This window comes from Nomia melanderi, chromosome 9, assembly GCF_051020985.1.
Source record: "Nomia melanderi isolate GNS246 chromosome 9, iyNomMela1, whole genome shotgun sequence".
In the NCBI taxonomy this organism is placed as follows: Eukaryota; Metazoa; Arthropoda; class Insecta; order Hymenoptera; family Halictidae; genus Nomia; species Nomia melanderi.
In genome coordinates, this window is record NC_135007.1 from 995,924 (window position 1) to 1,020,301 (window position 24,378).

At 30.3% G+C, this 24,378-nt stretch overlaps 2 protein-coding genes across 5 annotated transcripts in view; one reads left to right on the plus strand and one right to left on the minus strand.

Moving 5' to 3' along the window:
- mAChR-A (muscarinic Acetylcholine Receptor, A-type) overlaps positions 1-14,959 on the minus strand; it is a 114,699-nt gene extending 99,740 nt beyond the window's left edge. The window contains exon 1 of the mRNA XM_076370955.1: positions 14,909-14,959. The gene's annotated coding sequence lies outside the window, so the exon portion shown is untranslated. The remainder of the gene's footprint in view (positions 1-14,908) is intronic.
- Positions 14,960-15,402: 443 nt separating this feature from the next.
- Positions 15,403-24,378, plus strand: part of LOC116431197 (activator of 90 kDa heat shock protein ATPase homolog 1) — a 29,515-nt gene continuing 20,539 nt past the window's right edge. For 2 of the 4 annotated variants that reach the window (XM_076370960.1, XM_076370961.1), the window contains exons 1-2: positions 15,403-15,678; positions 16,883-17,032. In XM_076370960.1, coding sequence (XP_076227075.1) covers positions 16,953-17,032 — 80 coding nt within the window. In that variant the 5' untranslated portion in view covers positions 15,403-15,678; positions 16,883-16,952. Of the gene's footprint in view, positions 15,679-16,882; positions 17,033-20,398; positions 20,487-24,378 lie in introns of those variants that run through there. The other 2 variants (XM_076370962.1, XM_076370964.1) reach the window with 2 other exon arrangements.

Genomic DNA, 24,378 nt, shown 5'->3' on the forward strand with positions numbered 1-24,378 from the left:
CTCTAGACACAGACTCCCTCTCGGAGATTCGCATTCAAAAATCATTCTCTCCCCTACAATCATTCTTCTCACTCGCACTCCTCACAAACTCTCAAACACACTCCTCCAAAGCCGAACTGGAAACCTTGGCTCTGCGACGTTGTGCAGAACACTTTCCCTCGACCGTTAGGCTTTCCTTTTTTATTGCCCTTCGCTCACACTTATATTCAATACTATATTCAACTACTACACTATATTTAATACACTTACCACTACACATAGTTTCTCAGCCTGTAAAACTATTTGACCAGTATGTAAATGACACAAAAACTTTAAATGTGATTTTCTCGAAACCGCGTTTTCTGACAATGGTTCACATGATATCTCAAGATCCAGTTACCCGATTGAATTAAAATTTGAACAGATTCTTTAACAGACTTATACTTTTAATATGCTAAAAGCAAGCTTCTTACTAAAAACAAGAAAAAGAAGCCTAGAAAATCGCAACTTGAACTTTAAACAACTGCCATTTTGTTAAACAATGCGATATTTTAATCCCTTTGGTAGTGGCTGTAACCACATTCATACAGAATACAATCATACACCGTCTTTTTGTTTTCATTCACTACAACGGCCGAAATCATCTTAACCATTAAAACATTATCTTTGAAAATAATTTTCTTTAACCACATTCATAAACTTTTTTATATTTTGACTTAAAAAATAGGTGAAATTGCCGATGTACTCGGACTTTACCGATCTTGAAGCTTCTTAAATATGTTATTAGGAGCATGATTTTGAACAACTTTTTCTTTTATATGTTGCTTACGGAAGGCTTTAGTTTCCGAGATAAGCGCTAAAACCCTTTGCTACTACACATTGTCACCGGCTATTGTTCCGTAATTAAATATGAAAATGAAACAATCTATATAAACTTCAATATACTTTATTTGTGTATAATGAATTGAAATGAAACTTTGGACATATCTTTTATGTAACTTTTAATATTTTGCTTTTGCAATATTCTATATTGTCCTGTGGTTAAAAAATTAAAGTGGCTAATGCAAACACGAGTTAAATAGTGACCAGTCAACAATGTGTTAAAAAATTATTTAACCTAATTTAAATGGTAACATAATGGGCATTGAGCTTTAACACTTTGACCGCCACGAGATATTTAAGGGTTTTGTGTAATATCGCTTATTCTTTTATAACAAAAGCAAATAGTGTTAGAATTAGTTATTAACGGTTTAGTATCATAGTTCTTAGGGTGCACTATTATTTAACTAAATAACTACTTATGCTACTAAATATTCTGATTCGACATCAATTTTTTTCTTCTTGCAATTATTTTCAAGCAATTTGGAGACTCCGATCATCGGTGACCACCGTAGCGGTCAACGTATTAATCACTTACGTATTCTAATGGCTTGCGGAGAGAGCACAGAGCTCCAGAGAGGACTTTGCGACCCCCCCGGTGGACCACAGGTACTAAACCATTGTTATATAATATTCCTTATATAGATGTCAAGTTGAAAGCACACATAATTCAGCATTCTTGAATACATGAATGCTTGCAATTTGTGTTATATAAATAGGTACGTGTCACCTAAGGCAATCCAATCTTTTATAAATATCATCATCTGTAAAGTTGCAAAAAGGTCGTTAAATTTTGAAAATCGTGTTACTTCGATCTGTGTATTGAAATACATATGTATACATGGCAAAGTTAGGAAATTGATATTGAAGGTGGATATTTCATTTACCCTGTAAAGTAATTAATTTTTAGTAGTAGTAGTAATATTTTCCTATGTTTCCCATAGTCCTAAATTTTTAATTTCTAAAAAGCTCAATTGAATAAAAGGATTAAAATGTCCTTAAACAAAATTAAATAAACGTTTAACCAGGTGCAAACATTTGAAAAAAAGAAACTGACAAATTGAATTGAAACTGGGATTATTCCATTCCATTAATTTTAGTTTTATTGAATTTTTCTTACGCGGTATTTAATTTGAAAACAAAATGTTGCGCATTCGTATTGTGTGTTTAATATTAATACACTTAGATCACACATTTTATTTAGTTTCACGTACCTTTTTTTTAACATTTTGCTTGCTATTGCGCAGTTTTAATACGTTTTATTTAACACTGAATGTATCTTTATATTTTTAATTAGTTTTGGTATTCGTATTTTGTCTTATTTTAACACAAGTTTTGTACTCTTCATCAAATCTGTTTGCACATAGTATACTTTGTTAAAATAATTTCTTTTTCGTGTTTTTTTTATTTTGCACGGTCTTTTTCGTAAAGCTTCTTTGTGTTAGACAGCCTTTTTTGGCGTTTTTTTTGCAGTACGTATCAACGCGTAGAAGACCGAGGTATACTTCAAAATGAGTAACAATTAGGAATATTTCTCGTAGCATTGCAGTTATCTGTTTAATAGCGACTATCTTATAGTTTTGTTGTAGCTACTAACAGGACTGACTAACGCGTGAGACTTCTTCAATATGTTCGTCGTCAACATTTGTTTCAGCAGTAGTCTTCATAGTTATATTTTATAAAATGCAGCATATCATCTTCACGAAACAGATTAGAGATAAACATCTTGTCAACTTTGTAGATGCTAATACATCATACGTTACAGTCTTAACCCTTTTAGTACCCATGAGTAGAATACCTAACCAATTTGACGAATTTGCTAAGGTTTGGGAAGAAGCTCATAAAAAACAAAATAAGAATGATATTTACAGAATTTAAAAAGCAGCATATTACGAAATAAACGGAGGATAAATTAATGCCAATTGTATTTAAATATTTGTTCAAAATCATACGAATAACATAAATATAAAGCATTATGCCTCAAAACAGGTGATTCGTGTAGCTAGTATAACGTTACTGAAATAAAATTTTAATATTATCATAAACATTTATATCTAGTTATCTGGCTATTGAAAATGTGTAATATTTACTTATTATTACTCACACAAATCATTTATTTAGCATTGATGTTTACAAATGTATACATCGTGTAATCCTCTATTGCACAGATTACAAATTGTTGCGAACGACGATAAATCGTCGTTGGCACTTTCCGCAAGTGTTGCGAACGACGATAAATCGTCCTTCGCCACTAAAAGGGTTAAATAAAGTCACACGTAAAAGTAATTAAGTTTTCTTTATCCAAAATACAAAGTGTTGGTCGTCACAAATATACTTGACTCTAGTAGCAAACATGTTTATACCATCGATATATTTACATTTTAAATTGATACTTGTATCCATCCATCTATAGTAAAGTATCGCAGGACGGCGCAGGAACAAAAGGGATCTTTTGCTGTGTGCTTTGTTTACTCTTGCTGTCAGGCGATCGGATTAGTATGTGTAACCGTTTCTACAAATACATAGCAGGTTAGAATCGAAGAAGCGTATAAGAATGGATGTGCCCCGTTCCACTCTTGTATGATAAACCCGCGTTCCTTCCAAATGCTTTATTTTCGTCAATACATCATACACACGTATGTATATGACCACGCGATAGAACGTTTGAACACTTCCTTCAGTAGAGACATTTTGTTCAAAATATCTTGCGAAATAATCAGTTTTTGATCATGCTACCCCAATACTTTTCTACGTAGAATGAAGAGAGGATTCAATGCATATAAAGAAAGAGATTGATCCTACTTTTAAGAAATAGTATAACTACAGAATGCATATGCGCTATTGCAAGCATTAAAAATCTATGTCTGTGAGTATATGCAGGATCTTGAACCATTCATTGTTCTCTTGTAACAATTTTTTTGTAACTTTAACTAGAAAAAGGATATGGCTCATTACATTTTAAAAACAATTTACAGAACGACTTGACAGGTACTACAATGCGCTGTAACGATAAGCAAGTCATGGCTGGAACAAAAACGTATTGAAATATTATACACAAGTACTCTCTATACTACTATAACCTCTTGGTGCTAATTCCATGGAATATTTGTGGGATATATTAAACAACATGAATTATAATATCGATAGTAAGATATTGGAAATTCGCATGAACAAATTTTACAAAATAATATTTCGACACATTAGTAAATTGTACATTAAAACATATTGAGACGATTTCAAAAGTGAAAAGAAGCTACATTAAATATAACATTAAGTTGTTCATTCATTATGTAACTTACATAATACATACATACCTAAACATAAATTAATACTACAACAACTGAGCGTTTAACACGATTAGAATGAAATCCTTATAAACATTATGACAGTAGATTTTTTTTGTTTCTTTTATTGTGATTATAGTATTGAAGTGATGCTATTCATTTTTTAAGTCATTTAGCATAGTTAACGCTTTTAAGATATCGATAATTGCGAAATAAGAAAACTGAAATCTGTCGTTTTAACGGGTGCGGTAGTTCTAACTTTAATATATTTTCTCCTGAATGAAGTGCAATTGGTCTTTAAGAATTGAAGTAATTAAATGGTTTGTAACGTTCGCTGTTAATAGCTGTTAAACTTCGGGTTTCCAAGAAAAAATTTCTGATTGTGACATTAATGTTTGTCTATCACTAGTCCCAGAGGTGTCCTCTCAAATGTAGTCTAATATTCCTAGAATTTATACTTACATGTCGATGTGTATTGCGAAAAGTAGCACGTTTCATTTGTCTTACAAAAATTAGCACTTTCCACATTGTAGCCACGAAAAGCCATATATTTCGATTTTATTTTCGAAAAGCAGAATATTTTTATTTATGGCTTTTTTCGATAAAAGCTAGCACATATCAGTGTTTTGTTATAAAAAGTAACGCGGTTTACCTTTAGCCGTGAAAAGTATTATGTTTGATTAACATTGAAATGAATTAATTGAACACAACGTTTGTAAACAAAAACTATGTCTACGCAGAAAAACTTAATTTTGCCCTAAGTACGTACATATACAGTATAAGCATCAAAACCGTCTTAATCCTTTGCCCTTGATTTCTTTCTCAACTATGATCTCAACGATACACCTACTTTGTTATTAATAATTTATTAAGAAGAGACAAGAATTCTGTGCATATTCTATATTTATGTTTGCCCTAAACTATAATAATTAAGAATAGAAATGTAATATTCAGTTTGTATTCACAAAAATTAAGTAATATTTATGTTTGTTAGATTCTGTTTAAAATCTTTACCACGAGTCTGATACGTTATTATAATGCAAGGAGTTAATATAGATTTGTACAGTTTTATATAGAATATCTCAAATATTATAAGACTATTCCGAATATTCAAATTTCTCACTCAATTACAAGTAATACGAACGATAATATGAACCATTTATGATCAGATCTTATTTTTCATTGTTGTGATTTCTATACAAATTTGCACAAATTTTAAGGCACTTATTATAGTTTCTAATTTAATACTTTGAGTGACGGAGAAAATTTTCACAGATATTTGAGAAATTTCAGACAATTATAAACAAAGATGCATGATTATAAATAAAAAATTATATTTCGGTTATTAATAAAATTATATTTTTATTTAAAGTTTATAAAGTTTTTACACAATATCGAAAACGTGTTAAACTTTCTTTATTACTAATAAAATCAAAAAGAAACTTTTCGCAAGTGCATGAAAGAGGGTTATATCCCTCCTTGGCATTCAAAGGGTTAATATACACATAACACCCAAATATCAGGTAATTTGGCAACGAAAATTAAAAATCGAAAGGAAGTCATGAAAAAATGAGATTTTGCGTAAAGGTGCATAACTTTGTTGAAAAAGTGTGAAGAAATTTGTCAACCCTTCTTAGGAAAGTATAACTATTTTGATATTTCAGTTTGTGAGATTTTCAAATAAATTGTATTAGTGGAAAATAGAATAAAACATTGTTTTGGCCAATAAAATTGTAAGTGATATTTAAAAATAAATTATGAACAGATTACAAAATATACATATTAAAAGGAACAATTCTTTTAATAGTTCGTTCGATGTTCTTTGCACACATCCGTTCTAGATTGAATACTTCCAAAACACTAACGCGGACGCCAATGTAGACCAAGCATTAAAAGAATACAAATTATTTTATCCTTTTAAAATTTGGAATTGAATTGATCACGAAGAAAGACACTTGGGGAATCTAAACCTTTATCAGTACAGATTTTTTTAGGGGAGGATACAAGTAAAAGTACATACTTAATCTGTCCTCTTCGTTATGGAGAAACTGAAGAACAAAATTTTCGACAATACCTGTAATGGTCTGTATCAAGGGTGTCTAAATCGGTGCCTGCGAGCACTCTAGTGACATTCTCCTCAGAAAAAGTTACCCTCTCCAATTCTACTTTTATCTATTTCAATTGAACACTGCATAGAACCGCTCACATGCACAATCTCAAGCAGCTGTAACAAAATTTTCTGTTACATAAGTTGCTCAAAAATCGCCAATTTTTAACACCCTGCTTTGCGAATTTTCCTATTTTCATGAAAAGTTTTGTCTTAATCACCTATCCCTCCGTTTATATAAAACAAATTGTGCGGACTAATACTGTAGCTGAGTCGCCCTACCATCGATTATCGTGATATTAACAAGTGTTATAGAAATGCACAATTTAAACAACTTCTTCCTGCGATAAAAGTTCTGCGACCTTATAGTTTCCGAGTTAATCGTGAAGAACTTTTGCTACTACTACACTGAATTCTATATACATGAGCACGTCCATGAGAGAGCTAATTACAAGTAATCGCACATTCGTCGCTTTGGAGGCGGCTTGCATCAATCAGTTCTCAATCTTCTTAGGTTATGTGTACTCTTCCCGGCAAAAGTTATATTAATATTAAAATGAATTTTTGACCAATATCGGTGTGTATTATATGATTAAAAATCTCATTTCTATATATACAAGACAAGGAATAAAACTGGCGCGAGTGAATCGAAACTTCTGTAAAAAAGCGTACCGATGTGAAATCCAAGAAGACGGCGGACGGCGTGATCGTAAGACCAAATTAAAATTTATTAACTGCGAAATGAATAGCCACGGTTATGTGAAAATCATCGACGACCAGCTGACAATAAGATCGTATGGCAAGCACATAGCAAAACAAAAATGAACGGCCCTTCGAACAAACGAAAATAGAAATTTTACCATTTCCTACTAGATCTCCCGAATTACATCAATATTATCGAGAATTGTTGGGGCATACTCGCCAAGGATGTATACGCGAAATTTCCTCAGTTCAGCAACATTGAAGAGCTCAAGACGGGTATACAAGAAAAATTGAGGGCTATTAAACAGAAACCGATAAGAACACTATATAAATCTCTTCCCAAAACAATGTTAGAGGTTGTAAAAAACAAAGATGTTAGTACACATTATTAATAAAAAGTAATAATGAAATTTGCATTTCGTTTTTCTATAAGAAAAGTAGCCTGCCTTACAGTTTTGTCGCGGGTCATCAGGTAATCAGTAACAATAGCGGGTCTAAGGTAAACATTAACAGTCCACTAGCAGAAGAAACAAATACCTTCTTACAGTACTAATATGTATTTATACTAATTTTATAGGGTGTTTTATAGTTTTGCCGCAGAGTGTATCAGACTGAATTGAATATTTCTTATCTTCGTCAGAAAAATTTAATTAATTACAATAATTTTTCACTTAATTGAATAATTGAATTTATAACATCAAAAATTATAAACAAATTTTTAATTTGCAAATTTCATCTCGGAATTTCATTTCGAAACCTTTCAAAATTATGACCATATTCTTAGAAAATATCTACCTAGAAAATATATTTTTATTCAATATAGATTTTAAAATTAACGTCATAATGAATTGTTAAAGATTACACTGTTGTGCTTGATTCCAGGTAAACGGGCCACATGTTGAACTGCTACGGCCAGTTGTCGGTACCAGTCGTATTTCACATTACCTCTAATGCGATTTAAAAACAATATTGACAGGTACTGTATCTGTCTCGGTGAACTCATTTATACCTATCGAAGAGTTCTTTTAATCTATTAAACATGAATGGTGTTGGAGATATCGCTAAAAGACTTACAATGAGTACAAGCTTACAAAGACCTTTGGATAATCGAAAGAGTTATTTGAATAAGCGACAACATCCTTCTAAAATATCACACCTTTTTATATAAGACAAAATGAACATACTAAAAGTATTATTAGCTTTGATACTAACCATTGGTACTCAGTTTCCATAATTGTACGTTAGTATCGAAGACAAAAATGTTACGTATGTAAAACTTCTTCAGGCAATAATCATGATCCTGTATTCAATGTAATGGTAATAGATTTGTTCAGATTCCTCTTGCCATTCCTACACCCTCCATTCACAACGATCTTACACATTCTTTTCATTCTGACCTTTATCCTTTCTAGATGGAAGAAGACCACCGCTTTCTCGTGGTTTCCACCGAGCAATGACACCTTTTCTATAAATACTCAATGAACAAGTAAGCTGTTAAGCCATTAGCATAATTGCGGTGTGTAGATTAATACAAGCTGATGTTTACAAACTTGATTATTATAAAAGAAGTTTCATTGGCCAAGGGTGGTTAGTAAAAGCCCCCAGCAAGTATAATGAGGCCATTGAGATGGGTACGATACCTGTCGATATTGTTTTTAGACCGTATTACAGGCAATATGGAGTACAAGTTGTACGGACGAATGATCGTAGTAGTGGTGAGCGCGGCTCGCTTACCTGAAATAGAATACATCGGGTCTTTAACAGTTCATGACGTTAATTTTAAAAATTGCATCTTGAGTCAAAGTTTCTTTTACGAGTTTGAGGATCAGCTTTAAGAAATATAGTTATGTTTCCTAAATATTTAAAAACAATCGATCTTTAATCTCTTGCCCTATGATTTATTTCTTAACTATGATGAGTATAACTACCTTATCAATAAGAATTTAGTAGGAAAAGAAAAATTGTTATGCTCATTCAATGTCAACGTTTACTACAAAGGTTAAGGAGTGATAATCATAAAGTAATATTTAATTTATATTTAAAAAACATAAATAATATTTAAATTCGTCAAATTCAGTTTACAATTTTCATCACAAGTCTGATACGATATTGTAGGTCAAGAAGTTAAAGTGAAATTTATAAAATAAAAACTTGTTTATACTTCTCAACTATAGACAGAAGTGTTACGAAATTAATTATTAAGATAATGAATAATATTCAAAAAGATAAGGTATTAGATATATCAAGTTGAATATTTTCGAACCAAATAAAAAAAAATCAACTCAATCTGACAGATAGTTTCTGAAAAATTGATAAAAATTACAAAATTCAAAGACCTGTACTTTCTAAAATATTATGACTTAAATACCGTCTTTTGGTGTGGAATAGTCCAGAAACAAGAGTTGGCAACAGAGTACACTCGACCGCCCGTTTGCCGAGTCAGGAAAGACAATATAATTAAAGATTACTGTTGCATTGAATATTTTTGTAAAACAACAAGAATTATCGAAAACTTTAAAGATATACAAGCCAATTGAAACAAATTGATTTGTGTAGTTTTTTGTCTTATTACGTCTGTTGACATACACCAAAATGTTAGGTAATTCGGTCGGCAGAAAGTTCATGTAGATACAGTACACACCCTTTCTTTTTGTACCCTGGATAATCTGCCTCAGGCATCTCTCGCTCATTGAGGGGCAAAGGATAGTGTGAGATTTTTACTCACTAAAACTCCAGGGGTGTTCCATCCTCGGCCATGACGGGGGGTATCCCAGTACCAAACAAATACCCTTGGCAACAGTCCCTCCGGCCAAGTACATATATGCCAACACGGCACGCTAGTACGCAACACTAACAGCATGAAATGACTTCATGCTATAAAACGCGAACAAGACTCCCGCGGATCACGGGACGCATCCGTGAACACACCGTTTCCGTCCTTCCCTCCCCAGGGCCAGTATACGTGCAGCCTCCAGACCCACCTAGGGCTGCCTCAGACCCTCTGGCACGTCGGGCCCCTGATTCCCGTACGGGAACCGTGGGCCCGGCGGTCAGAATCTTAAGCTGGGAGGGTCGCTGTGCCCGGGATTCTCGCTCGGCGATGTCGTCGACTCCACCCCCAATCAGGCAACAATACACACCCTAGATGCGTGTTAACAGGTGTCGAGCTTAATAAGTAACTACCACTTAGGCCGTCGACCTAATATGTCCTCTCCTTATCTAACCACATGCCAGCCTTTTCACACCTTTCAATGAACCCCAAGGTCGGATAACAACACCGATAAATTAGTGACGCGTTCGACACCGGTCTGCCTCTTTTCCTAATTTAAATTGCCCTTGTCTCGGCCTACCTACCTATATTTCTTCCCTTTCCTAACTCTCTCCTTTCGTTACTAATCAGACTATAAACAAGTAGGGTAGACCGAAGCAAATCGGACCAGATTTAACTGCGAAAAACTAATAGTTAAAACTGAGAATGAAAAACTTTTTTTATAAATTTGTTATTAATAGACATTCAGCTTGAATATCAATAAAACAATGGTTAAAAACTTAGAAAAACGAAGTTTTTTCAAACTGAAAAATGTGAAATATCCGATTCGCCGCAAATCCAGGGGTCGAAGGAAGCTTTGGCCAGTCTTTAGTTTCTTTTGTTCGTCAAGAAGTATCATTTTATTGATAAGTGATGTCAAACGTAAAATTAGTTTTTTTTAATTATTCGATAAGTAAATCTTCTTCGTAGGATTGTACAAGATACAGTAGGGCCCCGAGTTATATCCTCTCGATTTATGTCGTTCCGCAGTTACACTGAACCACAAAAATATTCGGACACTAAGGTATGCTTAACTTTAACCTCCCATATCTTTGTTAATTATGAAAGAAGTTAACTGAAACTTATTTCTTTCGATAGAGTATTTGTTGTACTTTACCAATATGTACAACTTAATTACCTAACTTGCTGTATGTAGTATAGTAATGTTATAAATTAAACGAGATTATCGTAATTTTTCACGTTACACAAATATTTGGACAGTTAATTTCTTTTGCAATTTATTTACGAATAGTATGTGAAAGTTCGAAGAAATGTGTGTTTCGGAGAGTGACTTTGTTTACAAAGACGATGCACCGGATTTAGTACCAAGTAGTCAGTCCTACCGTACAGTTTACTCTTTACACTGTCGTTTATCGTCAAAACGTCTGGTACAAGTAAAAACATTTCATTTAATCTTCGCCAATTAGTAATTTTTAATCGCGAAAAAGGAAAATCATATCGACAAAACGCTGTTATACTTAATCTTAAAAAAAGTATAGTGTGGCAGATATCGTTAATGTATTTAAGAATGAAAACAAAATTGAATCTCTTTCGCAAAGTGGTCGACCACAAATAATAAATGAAAGAGAAAAACGGAAGATTATTTGGAAAACCCAAGACTAAATGCTTCTGCATTAGCAACTGAACTTTGAGAAGAAAAGGAGAAATTTTTAAATACACAGACAGTTCAACAAGTACTTAAAAAAGTGGTTATAATGGGAGAGTGGCAATAAAGAAACCGTACATCAGTGGAGTAAATAAAAAGAAACATTCAACTTTCGCAAAAGAAGTGACTTCGAAGGAAGAGTCGTGGTGGAGTGATGTCAGTTCCATCGACGAATCTAAATTCAATATATCTGGTTCGGATGAACAGTACATGGTGTGGTGTAAACAAAATGATTTAAATCCGACAAATTTGTGAACTACTTTCAAACATGGTCAACGATCCGAAGCATAAAGCAAGGATCGTACAAGATTATCTACTGTATAATATTATGGAGAATCTATAGGATAATTTAAACAGAAAAATGAGAACAACGCCGATAAGGAATAAAGAAGAATTGAAACAGAAATTGTGAGACGAATGGGAAAAAACAAATACAGAATATCTCAAAAAATTATATTTAGTCTGCCAAAACGATTAAAATAAGTGATAAAACAAAAAGGTTACGCTACTAAGTATTAAAAATTAAATTTTAGTTTATATAATATTAATTATTTGTAATGTCCAAATATTTTTGTAACGCAAAAAATTACTATCATCTAATTTAATTTATAATATTACTGTACGAAAAATTTTAATTTATATATAATGTAGTAAAAAGAAAATACAGAGTTTTAAAATGTACTTAATACTCCACAAACAAAATAGGGTTTCAAATTCTAATAAATTTCAAAACTCTGCAGACAAATCTGATACGACATACAGGCTCAAATGAAAAATTTCCAGTGAGATATTTTGCGCACTTAAAAACTCTTATTTTGTTCCGTATTGTACAGGGATATCTCTAATTTCTAATTTTGCTCTTAAGAACTTTAAGTGTTGTACAGGGATTTTACTAATACTCGAACCGTGTTCTAGGATGTTGTGTTATATAAGGATTTTTCCCAATTCTCAAACCGTGTTAGAGTGAAACTGTGTTATAGAAATGCCGTGTTATGCGGTGATTACCTGTATTTTAGACTAGCCACGAATTCGTTACGTTCGTACTTGTTCGCTTCGATTTTAACACGTGCTGGTGGCAAACAACGGTTTAAAATAATTGAAGGTGTATTGGATTAAGTGTAGGAAAGGTGTGTGAAGTAATATTTCATTTCTATAACAACGTAATACATATGGCCAATATTCTTATTTTCATCCGATTCGCGTCGGTCTACTTCGGTAACTTCGATAACGCTACCTGATATATAATTCATTTTTTAACAAGTAATAAACGGTATTTCCAGATTGCCGTAAGCTAGATTCTGAAACACTTAATTTTGAAGAAAATCGAATTTGAAATTTAAAAGTTATTTGTTCGTTAATAAGAGGAGCTATACGATATGTTGGGGTGTCCCATTTAAATCGCTTCATTGAAATATCTTCGAAACTATTGATAATTCTAAAAAATGTATCAGACAAGAATTAATACGTTTCATACCAAACGATTTTAGCCAGTCGGAGCTATCACGCAGTAAAATGTGTGTCGCCCAATGAACAAAAATAGAAAAACTAATTTTGTTATCGATAAGAAAAAATTCGATAGGCATTTCTAGAAATAAATGCTGACGTAAGTACTTATATAACTAGGTAATAGCAGTAAAAAAAAAGTATCAAACATGTTGAATCACGTCGATTATATGTATATACAACGAACGTACAGTAGATAGCAGTTGAAGAGCGTTTCCGAATAGGATCGGTATGTTTACATTTTATTAGTAATATTTTTTGTTGTTTGTTTTTAATAGAGTAAGTCTGTTAGTAAGTCTTCCTTACTTTGTTTATTTTGTTTCTTCTTTTTTTCACATCTACTTAAAGTAATAGTACTATATAATAGTGTATTTATATTAACACTGACCGTACCGGGAACCAGTGAAATGATCGAATTTAAAATCCTGCGTTTTCTTTGGTTCATTTAACTTTATATCAATTTCTATATTGTTCAATTAATAAACATTTTGTTTTCCACTAAAAAAATTTATCATTTAGCTTGTTTACCTTTATTTTATAGTCATTTATTTGACTGGTTATGTCAGGAAAAGTATCGGTACGGTTAGTATTAACATTAGTTACATTTTTCTGAAGTACTCTGCCAAACTTCTCCTCAATTTTTGGTAAAAATTGTTGTCGATATATTGTAAAAAAGATCACACGAGGGCATTCATAAGATAAAAGTAGGTAAGATGTGTTATAATTTTTAAAATATATAAATGATAATTTTTTAATTAAATAATAAATAATAATTTTGGCTGTAACTCATAGTTTTTATACACGTATTTATAATGATCACGTTCATCATATCTACAGTGTCATCTACAGGTGTTAATGGAATCCCGCTAGATGGCTACTGAAATCCTGCGAATTTAAAAAAGATCTCCAAATTTTAATACCCAGAAATTAATTTTATTTGTAACATACAATTAATATTTAATAAGGAGAAACTATTTTTAATATATAACTCATTCAAAATAGGAAGTTTTCTGGGTCATCCCCATCTATCAAAAAATAGTGCTGCGATTATGAAATAAATACTTGAAGTTTTTTCTTCACCTTCATTCCTAAGGACAGTCAAAATTTTTATTTTCTTTAAAACCTTTGGCCTCTGATCATTCCTGTAGCATTTCTTAATGCTGAGTTAATCTACTCTTATTGTGAGAATATTATTAGTAAATTCCATTTAATTTCATAGTTTTGAACTTCACAATATTTATGCAGTTGAAAATTCTTTCCAATTGTGCATTTTGTACGTTATAAAAGAATAATGAAAAATTTCATTATTTCAATCAACTCTAGAATTGGATTGACATTAAACGCATCTTATAATTACTTGACTACTTCATTCCTTAATTCAATTGTAATCAGAAGAGTCATCCACTTTACACTTATTCCATTTGAAATTCTGCTTTTGTTATTTATATTGTTATTATCTTTATATTGTTACATAGAAGACGGATAAAATATCCATAATAATATTTAAAATTATTTGTAACATCTATAACTGAAAATATTTTTTGTAACGATGAAAATCCTATAAAGTTGATGTTCAGTGATTTAAAAACCATTGGAATTCCCGCTTAACAAGACTGAAAATATTGAAAAAAAACCTCTAAATTGGCGACCTTGCATTTCAATCGTATGTATAATTCAGGAATGTTGAATCGGTTGTTCGCCAATCATTTAGGGTTTTTCCCCTCCGTATATAATTTCATCTGTGTTTGCATATTAAATATAGAGCGTTGTTCATGAGAAGATTCCGTGACAATACAGGGGCAAGAAAGGTTTCTCGCTAGGGATTTTGTTTATGGTTTTGATTGGTTAAGTGTAACATAATAATCAATAGCAAATTAGTATCGAAAATGAGATGAGAAAATATTTATGAAAGCTGACCAATGTCAACCGCATTCTTTTCGGGGTTCTTCTCGTAAATAACACAAAGTAGATTTGCTCACGTAACAGTCTCCAATAGTTCCTAGAAAAGAGGTACGAATGCTTCCCTTCAAGCTGGTAACTTCAGCACTTTTCCTACTAGGTTATACCTCTATCCGTAGGAGCTGCCCGAGATTGGTATTTAGTGTTCAATACAAATAGGTAAAAGTAGGTATGGAGAGGGTAACTTTCTGTGAGGGGAATGTCACTAGAGTGTTGTCTGGCACTGATTAAGCAGCCTTGATCTAAAAATAGCATTCATTTTAACTAGTAACTTTTAGAAATCATAAATTGTATGGGTAATTTTTGATAGCGAGAATATACATACCAACACAATTCTCCTGATTTTATTTTGCACCTGCAAAAATGCAACAAGAAAAGTTTTAATTTAAATTTTCATTAATAGTCCAATAGGTGAGATCGGATTCTACCAATCAAAAGTCATAGCTCAACTAGATCCACTCTGATGTTTTTAGATGAGAATCCAAACTAAGAGTGAAGGTTCTTACTCTACTGAATACTTATGTCCGTGAATTTTCTAGAAGGCATCTACATCCCCACCTTAATATTTGTTTCCTTAGCAATTTCAAGTCTCGTGTGAAGATTTTTGATCTTCACGTTATTTATTTGCGCATAAGAAACTGGACGTCAAAAACGTAATTAGAATTTTGAAACAAATTACGGTTTTGGAAGAGTGCGTTAACCATTTTAATAATTATATTTGAAAATAATATAAGATTTCAAATATAAAAGGAGTGATTAGCAAAATCGTCGAAAATCGTCGAAAATTTTTGTAAGTAAAATATAAGTAATATTATGCAAGCCTGTAAGACGTAGATATTTTTGTTGAAACTATTTCATACACTTTATATGTAAATTGTTATGTATATGTAATACTTATTTCAAAAGCTACTAGATGAATTAAAGGTTCAATGATTCTCAAATTTTAGGTAATAAATTCTTTACTTAATGGTATCGTGAATCGTTTTTAGAAACACTTACAATTATTCAATAATATTTGTTAGTTATTAAATGTTCTTTTGCTCGTAAATTACTATTATAGTAGGTAAACGCTATTTCATATTATTATAAATTTTATATAACATAATTGTAATAATAAAAAAATAATCAACTACCAGGGATGATGTTGCTTTCGTTTTATGAATAAACTTCAGAAATATTCTTTTTTTCTTGACATTTAAAAATTGAATCACAATGTTCTTTAAAATTAGTTTTTGCAGTAAGTATAATGTTTTTAAAGTTTGCAAAATGGTTGTTTCGATATATTTTAATTACTTTTAGCTAATAAGAATAATAATTACTGTTAAAGTCTTAGTTTAGTAACAAAAAATAATTAGCAATTAGTTTGTTCTTACGCTATACAAAAATTATCTTATACTTTTGCACTTTAATCATGCAAATATGAATATAAAATGTTCATATAATTTTTATATATTTAGGTAATGTCATAAGCATTATTTAATAAATTTATGGATAAGTATTAATCATATAACTATGTATTACAATATGAGACATTTAATATTTCTAACAAATATAGAATTTATATGTAAGTTAATTATAAATGGTATTTATCGCCATAATGTAACAAAAATGTATAATGAGTAAGTATTATGATTCATGAAAATATTCATAATTTAGGGAAAATCAATCCATCCAATTTAATAATTTTGCTTTATTGTTGAGGTTATATTGTATAATAGAGTGTACTATACTAGTCATTAATGTTCATTTTTAAATTGTAAATACATTTATTCATCTGTATAGAAATGTAATAGTTAAATGTTGTATGTTTTCTTTCTTCCTTTTCCTTCTTATCATTAAGAGAATAATTTTCAAAAAGTACTTTCTGTTTTAACTAATTCTATGACACAATACAGATGCTAATAGAATTATAAGAAGGTAGACAAAGTATGATTTTATAATGTGAACACTTCATACATTGATTCAAATTTAAAAAGTATATTCATGTGTTTTAGGAATATCCTGATTTAAATTTATATATTGGGATTTGAATAATATTTATTCAATACTTCTGTCAATTACAAAATGGCCAAATGGGGTGAAGGTGATCCAAGGTGGATAGTGGAAGAAAGGCCTGATGCTACTAACGTTAATAATTGGCATTGGTATGTTGAAACATACATCTATACTAATTTTAATATATTTGATTTATTATATAAACTTATCATAGATATTGTTTTTTCTATTGTATGTAATATTTAATATGTTCCTTCTAATGGTGAATACTTTTTATAAGAAGATTAATACAAAATTAATTTCTCTTCCTACGTTTAAATATTAACAAATAGAATAAAAACATTATGTGTATAGTTTAATTATAATAATAATTACACATAATGAATTGTATGCAAACCATTTTGAAAAACATAAAAAAAGAGCCTAAGTATGAAAGTTCAAATCCATCAAAATAGCTTTTTAATTCAGTAATTGAATTTTTCCTTATTATTTTTTTTGGTTTCATATGAGTTACATGCAATAAAATTTTATAACTGCAGTTTAAATATTATATTCTTACGTAACACTGTTATTAAGGAAGAAAAAATGTAAACTAGATAGAAAAGGCCAAAGTGTTATGAAAACTAAGTATAAGTATATTTACATGTACAGATGTATGTACAGTATTCTCACAATTAGTACTCAAAAATCAGGAATGCAACCAGGCACTAATCGTGCAGTGGTGTTAATTTCAAGTTGAGGTAAGAGCTCCTCTGTTTATCCTCTGCAGAAAAGGATGATGTGAATGAAAGAACAAGACATCCAACCTTCGGAATGATCAAAAGAAACAAATGAATGAGGGGATATTAATGCAATGTTAAACTTTTTTATTTTACACTTTTACCAATTGAATAGTAAGGTTTTTCTGACTAAAACGAGACCAAACACAATATATATTAAAACATATTATTTAATAAATTACAAAAATCTATTTTCTTCTAGTAAATTGTGATGTAAAATATGTCATGTTTAGTCTTGTTTTAGTCAGAAGAATTTCACAAAAGGTGTTAGTAGAAGTTTCATTTACAAAACAAAACTTTTTAAAAAAAGATTTATAATCACATTAATACTGTTTCATCTATATCTACCATTACTGATCAACATATCATATGACAACTATTCGGCCATTGAACTTTTTGGTTTGCCAAGGCAACTTGCTTCTCAGTAATGGTGATGACTACCAGGTACTAATTCTGCAGATCAGACTGGGTACCAATCGCGAGAATACTGTACCTACATACATGTGTGCATGTGTAAGTGTATATATATCATATGTTTGTATTATTGGGAAATGATTTGATGTCTAGTGGAACAACACAGAGGTAGGGGGGTCTTCTGCTATATGTTTTGTTTATAGTTTTGATTGGTTAGGCGTAACCGTATTAACGAATAACAAATCAACATCGTAAGAAAGATGAGAACTGACCAATCAGACCCAGATTCCTCAGTCTAGCCATCAAGTGATCTCCCTACAGTATGTATGTATGTATATATGTATAATTTTTGTATTTTTTGTTTTGTATATATTGTCATTATATATTTAAAAAAAAGTACGACAATTTAGATGTATTTATAATTTAGGTCTATGAATCTGGAGATTAAGAGGAATATTAAGATTTAAGATTATTGTAATTCAAGTCACATTTTGTGGTTTGCAGGGAGAAATTTATAAATATACATACATACACATCAGTCATCTTTATAAAAAAGAGTATTTAATTTAGAGCTGTACTTGAAATTTATTTTAATTTCTAGAGTTATAAGGAAATTAAATTTTAGGAGAACCGTTATTCTTTTATAATTCAAAAGTAAAAACCATTTATGTCAAAATTATTTTTTGCATAAAAGGATAATAAATTAATAACTGTAATATTTCAGGAATTGTTATTAAAAATGTCTTACGTCTAATTAAGTGTTAAAGGCAACAACTTTTATGAAATAATAAAATAAATAAATTTTTTCTCATTTTAATTACAACTTTGATGAAAGAATTAATATATATAACAAAAATAAAAATAAAGAACTTAGATATATTATTTTACAGAACTATTTTAAATATGACTGTCACATATCCATACATATACCTTACATATTTATAAATATTATTTATAAATAATAAAACAATTATTTTATTTGCCTTTACTGCATCTTTGTAAATTATCAATGTCTCGAGTGTATATTTGCTGCATACATATTTTTATATTTCTAACAGATTTTCGTATTTTTATTGTCTTTACAGTATCTTACTTGCTATATTTGCATATTTGAATCTGAACTTATGTTTGCTAGTGCTTTTGCTGTATTTTCTTGCCATCTAGTCTCTCATGTCTCCACCAAATTTTGTATTATAAAATTTTCGACATACGGTTGTTACTTCTATCAATCTCTATTGAGTCGTGCATTGGATTTAGTATGAGCACTTGTTTGTTTGACTTGGTTTTTTGTGTATAGTGAGAATTATATAAGTTGACTTGTATAATTTTGTTGAAAATCGTGCCGTGTCATCTTTTATTTGCCTTACAAATTTAGAGAATTAGCACTTATTTGCTGAAGTGATTCCAACAATAGTAGCTTTTTTTACAATTAATATTTTGGCTAATGAAACGCTCGTAAAAAGATTGCTTGCGATTACCATTTGCAAACCATGTTTCGCAACACGTTGTTATTAATTATTCGTGTAATTCTGCTTCAAATAATGTGATGTAGAGACTATTCCAATCTCAGACCATTCACATTCAGATAACCTTTCTATTGTAATCATTTTTTAAGTTTAGAAGACTAAATATCATAAACTCTTCGACCGGTCAAAATGACCGGTCATGGTAGGTAGGACAGTTTACGTATATTTCTCGAAAAAAAGAAAATACTGAAAAATATCATGTATACATATTCTTCGAAAAGTCGTAAAAAAAAATTGTGATATGAGAACGTTTTATATGGGAAATTGTACATAAAGGTTTAGAACAGTCAATTTGATTGGTGTCAGTAGATTTAGTGTTAATTGAAAAAATATTTTTTGAAAATATGAACAGTCTTATTGTTAGTAAATATTCCTATAAAGCTAAAATTCTTTTAAATTTATTAATTTCCCTAACTGTAAGATAAATATAATAAAAATATTGTAATTAAAATGTGACTTTATAAAACTTATATGTTATATACAGTTCACTTTAAACCAAATTCCATTTCAAAGTTTGGGATTTTGTTTAGAGCATAGTATTTTATAATTCGTGTGAAAATAAAATGAGGATTGATTTAAGTTATCATTTTATTAACGTCGAAATTATTTTAAACAATTTAGTCCCTCACGATTTGTGCTTCACATAAAAGGACTGTTACAGTTATATTAAAAATAACAAAAGGTAAATTTTTTAGGATAAGGTTGAAAGTTGACTATGGCCAGAGGAATGTTTCACATATCAACTAAGTGCATTCGTTTATTCAAGGACGTTCTCATTTAGTAAAAGCTATATCTTTAACCGTTTTAGTCCTAAGCGTCACGATCGTGTTTCTCCGGTATACTGCCCAAAAGTGCCAGCCTATCAGTTCATAAAAACATATCAGGTTTATACTTATACTATTAATTATTTATTTTTATTTTTGTTATTGTCTGCTTAGAAATGGAAAAATGAAACGACTGCATTATTTAGAATTTTTTTAATGTGAAACTAGGAAAGTGTAATTCAGTTTCTGAGCTGAAACGAAAAAAGCGCAATCGCGCCACTTGGTACTTTTCAACTGGGTTTTTGAGGTTCTTGAATTTTTGATCCATTACAAATCAAGATTTTGTTGTAAAATAATTATCAAGAGCTGAAATACAATGCGATGAGGATAGAGGAAAGCATTGCATTCAAGCAAGTTATTATTTATGTAAAAACATTTCCATTCTAATTTGTTACAATCGTGATTCTGAAAAGGGAATATTGAAAGGAACTTTATGATATTGACAGTGTCTTTACTTTTTATTTTATTCTTGAATGAAGTATTCCAATGATTTGCCCATAGATATGTTGATATTAACTTCTAAGTGACTTTATTTGGTAAAGAAAGGTAAAAAAACAATTATAATTTAATTTAATGTAAATAAAATGTAGGTAGGTGCTAATAAACTTCTTTTACAGAAATGTTAAGAATTTCTTGTTTTAAAAGAGATATAAGAGTACCAAATTTTATTACAAATATCTTAAATTCGAATGAAGTAACAGTATACATCATACAGAAAAATGAGCAGACAATTAAAATGTCTATGCTGTGTGTTATACCATTTCTATAAATATAAAAACTTATTCCAAAGTGTTAGTAATGGAAAAAATGAAAAATGTTTCCATTATTTGTTGAGAATAACCTGGAAAGTCAGATTCCATTAAATGTTAGTAATATCTTCTACTAACCCTGACTTTATTGTCATAAATGGTTAGTTTAACCATATTAAAAAATTTGTTTATTACATGATGTAAAAATACAAGATCAGGTGTTACAATATGTTAAAGGATTTTTTGGATATCCAAAATTCAGTTCTGGCTCGTATTTAAAATGGATCGCATTACTTTAAATCGTTGACATATGAAAGTGTCTATCATATATCCTATTTTTACTTATACATATGGTTTTTGCTTTACATTGTATTTTCATTTTATCACATTTTTAAATTATATTTTACTATTCAATAATTTTTTCTGTTTTTGAATGTTTCACCACCTGAATATACGAACTACAAAATTTCTATAATTCAAGGTGGCGTGGAGTGGCCTTCGTTTTTAACTGTTATTGTTATTGTTTGAGTTTTTAATTAGTACCAATTACAGTATTGAAATATTTCATTGCTTCTTTGATTTCAATTATTTTCATCATTTAGTACTTTTAGTTTTTTAGTATTATGTTAATGTTGAACATCACATTTCAAGTTCTGCCTAAATTATTATAATCCTATGTGTTCTCTCATGTTTAAAGATATAAGGTATAATCTATGATATGAAAAAACATAAATTAATTCACCTAAAACAATTTTATCAGAAATATAAATCTTAAACAGTGCACTGTGATTCTTTCAGTATATGTGGTAGTATTCAACTAAATTAAAATAATTGCTTCGGATATCTAAGAATACTCTCTTCTATGTATGTTCACTTAACAGAGACTTAGGGTGATCCGTAAGAAAAAAGAGATTATATCATGCAATAAATAATTTCATTCAATTAGGTGATTTTTATGATAAAAGAGAAAATAACTTTCCCTCCCTTAGAAAGGAAATTATACAAGAAACTAACATGATGATATATTTTGTTAATTTTATAAACTGCATCAAATATGAGAATATGATAGAGTAAATATAGAATTAAATCTAATTACTAAAAGTTGTGCATAACAAAGAATCTTATTTATAATACATATAAAATTATAAGACTGATTTGCTTCAAATTTTACTCATTAGTATAATGTCGCTTCCATACAATAATTTTGTTTTCTGTGATCTAAAATCTACGTTTTTAGCTGCTGCATACTTTATCAAAAAATTAGTGCAGGTTCAAGCAACTGTAATTGTGATCATATATCATTTATACTATTTTACCTTTAAATCATTTTAGTTTTTAGTATTTATAATTGCTTACAAATCAGGTTTTCAATTAAAAAATTGAACAAATTTCCTGCTAGGTATATTGATAACCCGATAGCCACATTAAAAAATGTAACAAAAGTTGATAGGGCTGATTTTTCTATGTTATTATTTTTCCAATGTAATTGAATTCGGCACAAAATGTTACGCTTAACCCACGCCTGTCCGACAGTCCTTCTTTGGTCAAAGGTTTGAGCAAAGCCATGGGCATCATTCCCGAAGCAGGGGAAATACACTTGTGTTAGTGACCGCGTGTTAGGGCTTTAAGAGGGAACAGCATCTAGAGACGTCCTACATATCGATCAATTGTATTATAGGAATTTTTTTAATTAATAAACTTTTAAGTGAAAATTTCTGATTTTTGCTGAATGTATAACCGATCCTCTGTTTATATTTATATTTTTTCTAAACCAAAATGCTACAAAATAGCGCAGTTATTCGCTAGTTTCGGAAGATTTTTCATAAAACATCCATTGTTGGCAGCCTCGATTGCAAACAATTGAAACATCCGAAGACAAACATTTTAGCGAATTTATAAATAGAAATATATTATTTAAAATGTAACGTACGATTTTTTCGATACTTCAATTATTCAATTTTTTATAAACATTTGAAGCTAATTTCTTTGGGTAAAAACAGTTTTTTGCACTCCAAATACATGCCATTTCTATAATAATTAAAATTTTGAAAAATCAAAATGCCACATTTTACATAATATATTTCTATTTATCAATAGCACAACAATTTTTGTCTTTGGATGTTTCATTTGTTTGCAATCGACCCCGCCAACAATTGACGGATTACGGAAAGGGGTTCTGAAGCTGGCAAATAATTGCATCATTTTGTAACACTTTGGCTTAAAAAAATATAAATATAATGTAGAAAATCACAGTTATACACCCAGGAAAAAATCAGAAATTTTCACTTAATAGTCATTAACAAAAAAATTTTGTTTAGGGCATCACTAGGTAGTATTCCCCCTTAACCTGTTAACTGTGGAGTTTAGTTTGAAAAATCCTTCGGTTTATGCGCAATAAAATAAAAAAATAAAGTGTGTACTTGTCAAACGCAGGACGAATGCACCTAAGGTATATTGTAATGGAAAACTAAAGCAAAACAAATAAAAATTACATGTTCATCTGAAACAATTAAGAATTCATCGTTAAAAGAATTAGTATCATTTCAAGCTTTATGATGACGTGGCTGGACAGTCCTACTGTAAACTATCGCACATTTCATTTCATTTTAATGGCTATACCCTTTCTAATATATAGAAATAATTGCAGTCTCTCCTACAAAATAGTTAGACATATACAGTGTGCTCACGAATTTACTAGCCAGTGTTTTGCTTGTAAACTGTGCATATTAAAAAAGAAGTAAAAGACTGAAAAGTGGTACTGTTCTGTTAGCATTGTAATGATGTATATAAATTCTTTGTGTTTACACTATTATTTGAGAAATGAAAGTAATCTTCAATTTTTTTTAGTGAAATACTATATATGTTTTATATCACAAGCATGCAACAAGATGAATTCAACAATGTAGTATATAATGACTTTCAGATTTATGTAAGATCAAGAATAAAAGAAATGTTTGAAGTATTTTGCATTCATTTTACTCCGCGGTATTTCTTACTGATATATTTACAAATGTGGGAGAATGTTTAAGAAGGTTCGATTGGGATCAATTTCCGACTTAGAAGTGTCAAAAATCGAGCTGCACAACCGTGGCGTCAGACATTTATAGAAATCCAATGTAATCGCGTTCTGTTCAATTAAAAGTCTTACACAGTTCACGTTTAATATGACTACTGTTAATTAGAACATAAAATTGTATATAGCA